The sequence below is a fragment of the Sciurus carolinensis genome, chromosome 16 (assembly GCF_902686445.1).
Source record: "Sciurus carolinensis chromosome 16, mSciCar1.2, whole genome shotgun sequence".
Classification (NCBI taxonomy): Eukaryota; Metazoa; Chordata; class Mammalia; order Rodentia; family Sciuridae; genus Sciurus; species Sciurus carolinensis.
The window spans coordinates 64,458,313-64,466,384 of NC_062228.1; the positions used below are offsets into that span (position 1 = coordinate 64,458,313).

The 8,072-nt window shown below is 59.7% G+C and overlaps 1 protein-coding gene across 3 annotated transcripts; it reads left to right on the forward strand.

The window, feature by feature from the left end:
• The first annotated feature begins 762 nt into the window (after positions 1-762).
• Positions 763-6,750, forward strand: LOC124966907 (leukocyte immunoglobulin-like receptor subfamily A member 6). 3 transcript variants are annotated; one of them, XM_047528772.1, is made up of 14 exons: positions 763-796; positions 970-1,005; positions 1,179-1,463; positions 1,600-1,902; positions 2,110-2,406; positions 2,681-2,983; positions 3,113-3,134; positions 3,583-3,665; positions 4,218-4,331; positions 4,629-4,704; positions 4,773-4,810; positions 5,046-5,098; positions 5,887-6,033; positions 6,112-6,750. In XM_047528772.1, exons 1-14 carry the CDS (start codon positions 763-765, stop codon positions 6,310-6,312), a joined length of 1,992 nt encoding a protein of 663 aa, XP_047384728.1. In that variant the 3' UTR covers positions 6,313-6,750. The 3 variants fall into 3 exon arrangements, with proteins under 3 accessions (XP_047384728.1, XP_047384727.1, XP_047384729.1); XM_047528771.1 differs by lacking the exon at positions 3,583-3,665 and having other exon boundaries at positions 3,113-3,146; positions 4,201-4,331; XM_047528773.1 differs by lacking the exons at positions 3,113-3,134; positions 3,583-3,665 and adding an exon at positions 3,942-3,951 and having other exon boundaries at positions 4,177-4,331.
• The last annotated feature ends 1,322 nt before the right edge of the window (positions 6,751-8,072 follow it).

An 8,072-nucleotide genomic window follows, 5' to 3' on the forward strand; every position in this document is an offset into this window, starting at 1 on the left:
CAGGACGACACCACAGTGGAAATGAGCTGGCACTGAGCTGGAACCTGGCCCCCGAGGGGCACCCTGCCCAGGAGACAGGGGTTCCCAGGAGGCAGGAGGCCTCAGATTCCATCCCAGGGAGATGAGGGGGGTCCTGCTGCTAAGGAGAGGGGAAGCCCCAAAGGGGACCATTTAGCAGAGGACATCCACACCAGCACCAGGAGGAGAGGCGAGGAGCTCCCTGGTCCCTGCCCCTCTCTGTGCCCCCAGCAGAACTCCAGCTGACTGCACAGCCAGGTGCTCAGGGTCTGCTGCTCTGTGCCCACCTGAGGGGGGACCTGCATCTTCCCTAAACCATCTCCAGGGTTGGGAGACCAATGAACCCAGATAAGACCCAAAAACCCAGCACTAAGATGGACAGAAGGAGCCCCAGAGAAGGGAGGACCAGCCCCAGGTCACCCACAGCTGCAAGGGGCTGGCTCAAGAGGGCACCAGGTGCACTGGCTGCTGCCTCCTGGCCCTGCAGGGATGAGGACAGATCAGGCAGACAGTGGAGGGGTGAGGACAGGCCCCATTGCTGTCTGAGCTCCTGCAGGGAGCCCAGGCCCACCCACACAGTGCTGCAGAGTACTCAGGGGGAGGGCAGTTCCCCTTCCGGTGGGCTGCTGTGTGACACCCCATGACAGGCAGAACCCAGCCTCGAACTGGCCACATCCTGTGACCCTCTGTCCATGCTCTTTGACCTCCTCCACCTGCAGAGCCAGGACCTGAGCAGGAGACGTCATGTCCCCCACCCTCACAGCCCTGCTCTGCCTTGGTGAGATGTGAATAAGGGAAGGGGACATGCTGTTCTGGGAGGGACCCCAACCCAGAGGGACCCCAACCCACAGCCAGCCCTGGCCATCAGGGGACACAGGGCCCTGGAGGCTCTGGGGAGGAGAGGGCCTGCTCAGGCCTCAGGGCTCCACTCTCACACGAACTCTCTTCCAGGGCTGAGTCTGGGCCCCGGGACCCGAGGGCAGCAAGGTGAGTGTCCCCAGCAGGCCCAGGTCCTGCTCCTCCCTGGGGACCAGGAGCCACCCTGGGCAGTGGATGGAGAACAGCAGCTGTGGGCTGAGGCTGTGGATCTTGGAGGGAGCTGGGCTGAGGGCTGGGATCTGAGGGGCTGTGCTGGGAACCAGCCTCTCATTCCCTTACAGGGACCCTCCCCAAGCCCACCCTGTGGGCTGAGCCAGGATCTGTGATCACCTGGGGGAGGCCAGTGACACTCTGGTGTGAGGGGACCCTGGAGGCCCAGGAGTACCGTCTGGAGAAAGATGGAAGCTCAGTGCCCTGGGGCACAAGGATCCCACAGAAGACCAGGAACAAGGTCAAGTTCCCCATCCCAACCATGACACAGCACCATGCAGGGCGATATCAATGCTACTATCACAGCCCTGCTGGCTGGTCAGAGCACAGTGACCCCCTGGAGCTGGTGGTGACAGGTGAGAGGACACTTGGGATCCCAGCACCTGGCTCTGCCCTCAGGAAGTGGGTCTGCTCCCACTTGTCCCTGTCACAACCCAGCTGGGGACAGTGTGGAGGAGGGAGCCCATTAACACCTGCCTCCTTCTCTGCTAGGATCCTACAGCAAACCCAGGCTCTCAGCCCTGCCCAGCCCTGTGGTGACCTCAGGAGGGAATGTGACCCTCCAGTGTGGCTCACGGCAGGGATATGGCAGCTTTGTTCTCACTAAGGAAGGAGGCCACACGCTCACCTGGACCCTGGACTCACAGCAAGACCCCAGTGGGCAGTTCCAGGCCCAGTTCCCTGTGGGCCCCGTGACCCCCAGCCACAGGTGGACATTCACATGCTATGGCAGTTACAGGACAACACCCCAGGTGTGGTCAGAACCCAGTGACCCCCTGGAGCTCCAGGTCTCAGGTGAGGAAGCTCCACCTTCCCTGACACAGTTGGGGACATGCAGCAGGTTGTGGGGACCTTTATGTTAGAGAGCCCCAGGTGAGAGAGAGGATGAGGGAACCTGGGACCACATGGCCAGAGACCCAGGGTGTGAGAGAGTGACCTGCAGGCAGGAGGGAGGCAGGGTTGGCAGGTCCTCCCCTCAGCCCAGGCTCCTCTTCCCTCCAGGGCTGTCCAGGAAGCCCTCCCTCCTGACCCAGCACAGCCCAGTCCTGGACCCTGGGGAGAACCTGACCCTCCAGTGTCACTCAGACTTTGGCTATGACAGATTTGCTCTGTCCAAGGAGGGCGGACAGGACCTCCCACAGCTCCCTGGCCAGCAGCTCCAGGCTGGGCTGTCTCAGGCCACCTTCCTTCTGGGCCCTGTGAGAGGCTCTCATGGGGGTCGGTACAGATGCTACGGTGGACACAGGCTCTCCTCTGAGTGGTCAGCCCCCAGTGACCCCCTGGACATCCTGGTCACAGGTGAGGAGCCCAGTGTGTGCAGTCAGTGACCCAGACTCTGCCCAGCCCTGTGGGGGAGGCCCAGGAGGTGATGGGCAGGGTGAGGTGTGGGGTCTCAGGAGGGAGAGAGGCAGGGAGGGTCAGGGAGGGGCAGAGAAGACAGAGACAGGGAGGCACAGGGAGAGGAAGATCAGAGACCCTGAGCCAGACAGAGAGCACAGGTCCTCAGAGAGGCCCTGGTGAGGTCTCAGCTCAGAACAAGCTGGGGCCCCTCACCCCTCCTTCCTCTCTCTAGGACAGCTCCCTGCCACACCCTCCCTCTCAGTGCAGCCGGGTCCCACAGTGTCCTCAGGAGAGAACGTGACCCTGCTGTGTCAATCAAGGATCCAGTGGGACACCTTCCTTCTGGTCAAGGAGGGGGCAGCTGATCCCCCCCTGCGTCTGAGACCAGAGTCCAGAGCTCCAGGGTTCCAGGCAGAATTCTCCATGAGAGCTGTGACCTCAGCCCTGGCGGGGACCTACAGGTGCTATGGGTCTCAAAGCTCATCCCCCTACCTGCTGTCATGGCCCAGTGCCCCCGTGGTCCTGGTGGTCTCAGGTGAGTGACCCTTGACTCCATCCTCTGTGAGCTAGGGGTTCACTCAGGGCCCTGCCCAGGGCAGCTCTGAGTGGTGGGAGTGAGGGGCCCTGGGAGGGTCAGCCAGCGGGATCCACCCCTCAGAAAGAGGGTCCACTGGGTCCTCCAGCATGTGTCCCACCCCATCACTGAGTTAAGAATGTGGGGGTGGGCACAGGGAGTCCTGGGGAGGCCAGGCAGGGGCAGGAGGATGAGCCAGACAGGTCCCAGGGTCAGCTGCACCCCTCACCCTCCTGTTGCCTCCTACCCAGGATCCTCTGGGATTGCAGCCCTTAGCTTTTGGTCCCATCCCCAAGTCTGATCCCTGAGGACTCAAGAACACCCGTAGCCAGGACTCCCCACCCCACCCTGTCCTGGCTGTTCTGAGTCTCCAGAGGACCTCGGGTCCTCCTCAAACCCTCAAGGACAGATTAGTATCCAGGGACCTGTGGATCTGCCAGAAATGGGGGTGGGGACCCCACGACCCGTGGCTCAAAACTTGAGGCAAGAGGGTGAGGTCAAGGCAGAGGTGCGACTGGGGCCCAACCTGGGGACGGGCAGCCAGCTGAAGTGGGGAGCAGGCAACCCAGCCCTCACCTCCCACCCACCCCTGGAGGCCCTGAGGAGCAGCCCCTCAACTCCATGGGCCCAGGACCTCAGAGTGGTAAGTGAGGGGCTCTGGCAGGAGGTGGGTCCCAGGACAGGGCTGAGCTGGGGTGGAGCAGCCTCCTCTGGACACGCTGACCTGGACAGCCCCTCCCCTTGGGCTCAGAGTCCCCACGTGCAGAGGAGAGGCCTGGCCCTGACCTTCAATTCCCCTCAGTGCTGACCTGGGCTGTGCCCTGCTGGAGAGGAGGCACCCAGGGAAGCCCCAGGACCTGAACCTGCAGGCACTGTCCCCTCTGTGCAGTGACAGTGACCCTGTGCAGGGAGGGCTCAGGGCCATCAGGGTGTCCAGGCTCCTTCCCTGCAGCTCAGGCTGAGCTCTGGTGGAGGGAAGGAGACTGGAAGTCAGACTCCCCCAGCTCAGGCCCCAGCTCTGCTGCTCCTGCTGGGTGACTGGGCAGGCGGCCCCTCTCTCAGCCTCAGTTTCCTCATCTGTAACTGGGTGGTGGGTGGCGGTGCCATGAGGCGTGATTGACAGGTGGAAGCCCTGGCACACAGTGGGTGCTCAGGAAGGCAGCATGGCCCCTACTCACAATGTCACTGTGCCCAGGACTGGGAAGGCTGCTGCAGGTTCTGGTCGGGGTCTCAGTGGCCTTCCTCCTGCTGCTCCTCCTGCTCCTCCTCCTCCTCCTCCTCCGGCATCAGAGCAGACGCAGGAAGGCGGGTGAGTGGCAGTGGTGACCTGGGCCTCAGCAGGCCGTCGACTCCCTGTGGGTCAGGCAAGGTGGGCGAGGGCAGCAGCCCCAGGGAAACCTGCCCCTGGGGACAGGTCACTAGGAAACACTTCCACAGAAAAAGCAGGACAGAAGACCCTGCTCACCACATGCAGACGGATTTCAGGCTGCTGACCCCGTCCCATCTCAGGAGACCTTGGAGGGGCCTTTTCAAGTCCCCCCGTCCCCTGCGGTGGCCTGTGGGGTGCGTGGCTCCCCCTGGGGCTGAGACTGTTCCTCTCACACAGCCCAGACAGAGGCTGGCCTCCAGGGACCTGCAGGGCCCACAGAGGCAGAGCCCCAGGACAGCGGCCTGCAGAAGAGGTGACCCCTGCTCCAGACCCAGACCCCCCACCATCCTCACTGCCACCTGACACCCCCTGTCTCCCCAGGTCCAGCCCAGCCGCTGCCGCCCAGGAACAACACCTCTGTGAGGGGAAGAGGGCTGGGGTGGGGTGGAGCCCCAGGGCTCCCCATCTCCCAGGGCGGGAGGGCCAGGCGGGAGGCCTGGGGCTCAGGCTGTGTGGACTGATCCCCACGCTGTGGACCTGGGACGTCACCACCACTCCCTGCCTCTGTGTCCCCATCTGGGACAGGGCAGGGCCTGTGGGACTGAGAGACCCCAGCAACTCTGTCCAGGAGACGACCCCCTTCTGCCCCCGCAGATGCTGCTGTGAAGGACCCGCAGCCCGAGGTCGGGGTGGAGCTGGACAGTCGGGTGAGACCCCGCCCCGTCCAGGCACAAGGAACTTCTCCTGCCCAGCCCAGCCCACCGGCCATTTGGCTGTCCTCCTCCACGGGGCCCTCAGGGGTGCCCAGGCTGACCCCTCCCTCTGGGAGCTCCGGCCTCCCCTGCTGGGCCCACCCTCCCTGTTTTCCTGTGGCCTCCTGGGCCCACCTGGTGCCCTCCTGGCCCTGGCTGTTGCTGTGTCCTGGGGCCTCAGAAGGACCAGGAGTGAATGAGTCGCCCGTCCCTGAGGGTCCCCTGCACTCGGCCGTCCAGCCAATCTCAGGGAGCCCCTCCTGACCAGCTCCAAGTGGGAGCTGAGGATGCAGCAGGAGCATAGCCCCAGGCCCTGTGCTCACCAGGGGACAATGTGAAGTCACGCAGCCTCAGGGGGGCAGAGCCCTTAGGGAAATAAAGCAGAGAAAGGGACGGGCACAGGGAGGGCTCGGATAAGCCGCCTTCAGCACCAGACTGGATGCACAGGGCACGCGAACCTGGACCAGCAGCTGCAGCAGAGGACACGGCAGGTGCCAAGGTCCTGAGGCAGCTCTTTCAGGAAGATGGGCAGTGTGGCTGGAGGCCCGTGGGCAGGGCAGGAGTGTTAGGAGGAGGCTGCCAGTCCTCCAAGGCCTCAGGAAGTCCCTGGAGACCCTGTCAGGGGTGACACATAATCTGATTGAGATTGTTAAAGGGTCTCTCTGATCACCAAGTGGAATGTGGCTGAGGAGATTCCGAGTGGACCCAAGGGGACCCTCTGTCTCGCCTTGTCCCTGCTGCAGAGCCCACCTGACGGGGACCCCAAGGGAGCAACATACGCCCAGGTGAAGCACTCAGGACTCAGGAGGGACGGGAGCTGCCCTCTTCCCCCACTGTCGGGGCAGTTCCTGGGCACAGAGGATGCAGAGGACAGACACATGGACACTCAGGTGGGTCCTGTCCTGTCCAGGCCCCCGGCTTCCCCTTGCCAAGCACACACCCTCCCTCTCGCCATCTCCCCACTCCAGGCTGCTGCACCTGAAGGTCCCCAGGACATGACCTACGCCCAGTTGTGCAGCGTGACCCTCAGACGGGGGGCGGCCGCCCCCACTTCCTCCCAGGCAGAGCAGCCCCCAGCGGAGCCCAGTGTGTATGCTGCTCTGGCCCCACTCACCCGGGGGCTGCCCCAGAGGACTCGCACTAGTGACTCCAGCCAGCCGACCGCCTAACGCTCCAGACTCCAGAACTCCTGAGACTCGCCTGACTCAACATCAGAGATGACCTACCTCCCTACATCTTGCAAATAAAGCCAGAGGTTTCTCAGTAATCAGTGAGTAGACGGAGAACCAAGCAGAGGGAGAGGTGTCTTGACATGACTGACGATGATAATGGGACACATCGAACTGGGAAGTGAGACTAAGGACCTTGCTGGTTGTATCAGGATGCGGGTTTTGCTTTGGTTTGGTTTTGGTTTGGGTTTTTGTACCAGGGATTGAACCCAGGGGTGCTTGCCCACTGAGCCACAACCCCAGCACTTTTTATATTTTATTTATAAATGGGGTCTCACTCGTTTGCTAGACCTGGCTAAGTTGCTGAGGCTGGCCTTGAACTCACAATCCTCCTCCCTCAGCCTCCCCTGTTGCTCTGATAACAGGTATGAGCCTCCACGCCCGGCTTGGAAAACTTTTGTTTGTTTGTTTTTAATGAATGAACTAAGCTAGTCTGTCGGGGTTTCGGCCGGACCCCTGGCCCTAGGTGGAGCCTGGCCAAGATGGCGCCTGGCAAGCTGCCAGTGCGGTTGAAAAACTGCTATTCTGCACGTATACAACTAACTTCACCTTGAGGAAGTCTCAGTAATTGGTCAGGGCCTCTGCATGATTCTTGCGTGATTCTTAGGTGCTTCAAGTTATACCCATATACGTCTATCTTCTCCCCACATATCATGAATATTCTAATTAGTTGATATAACCTATATAAGTGACAATAACTTCCCTAAAAGAAGAAGAAGAAGCTGCTGTTAATAAAGAAGTTTGCCACCCATCACGTCTCCGGGTCGTTCTTGCTGGCGAGAGCGACAGGTGGCGCCGAAACCCGGGAATTTCACGTGCCGCGGAGAGGTGAGTGAGGTGAGCAACGATCCGTGAAAGTGTGCACCCAGATCTGTCAGTGGACAGGGAGGTTTCCTAGAGACGAGAATATTGTGATTGCGATAAAGTTCCTAGGAACGAGAGGTTAAAGTTTCCTCAAAAAATGGGGAACGAGGTTGCTAGATGTAGAATGGAAGGTCCCTTGAAAGAAATTCTTAAAGCATTTTTAAAGCAGGTAGAGGAGATTTCACCTTGGTTTTTGGAGAAAGGATTGCTAACTATCCCACAGTGGGAACACCCGGGGGAAGATTTAAAGCGCTGTCCGGTAACACTCCCAGGGACGTTAGCAGTTTGGTCATTAGTCAGAACTTGTTTGCGTTCCCCTCGGGAGGCTTTACAAAAGGCAGTTACACAGGGAGAGGAAGTATTGAAAAAGGTAAAAGAAGAGTCACAAAAGGATCCCCGTAAGAGGGACGAGTCATAAAAAGAGGTTCCCCAGAGGAGGGACGATTCATCACAAGAGGTTCCCCAGAGGAGGGACAATTCATCACAAAAGGATCCCCATAGGAGGGACGAGTGAAGTGGCCAGATACAGATTTATATAGTGGTACCAAACTGTGTATGTGTGTGCGTGCGTGAGAGAGTGTGTGCGTGCGCGCGCTTGTCTTTTTGTTTGTGTGTTTAAACTAGTAAACTACCTCTTAGTGCTGTAAGATTTAATCATAGGAATAGAACTGTCTAAAACTAGGCTAAATTCAAAAATTTCATAAGAACAATAATTTTTCACAGACAAGGGTAAAATAAGTGGTAAGTAATAAAGTAATAAAATAATAAAACAATAAAGTAATAAAATAAGTAAGGCTAGGAAGCCCGGTAACAGAGAGAGGTTAATAGACTGAAAG

What these genes read in the sequence shown, in the direction of transcription:
- LOC124966907 (XM_047528772.1), top strand. Translation starts at nt 763, where the DNA reads ATGTCCCCCACCCTCACAGCCCTGCTCTGCCTTG. An exon ending in GGGCCCAGGACCTCAGAGTG is followed by an intron (nt 3,666 to 4,217) that starts GTAAGTGAGGGG and finishes CACTGTGCCCAG; the next exon opens with GACTGGGAAGGCTGCTGCAG. An exon ending in CGCCCAGGAACAACACCTCT is followed by an intron (nt 4,811 to 5,045) that starts GTGAGGGGAAGA and finishes CTGCCCCCGCAG; the next exon opens with ATGCTGCTGTGAAGGACCCG.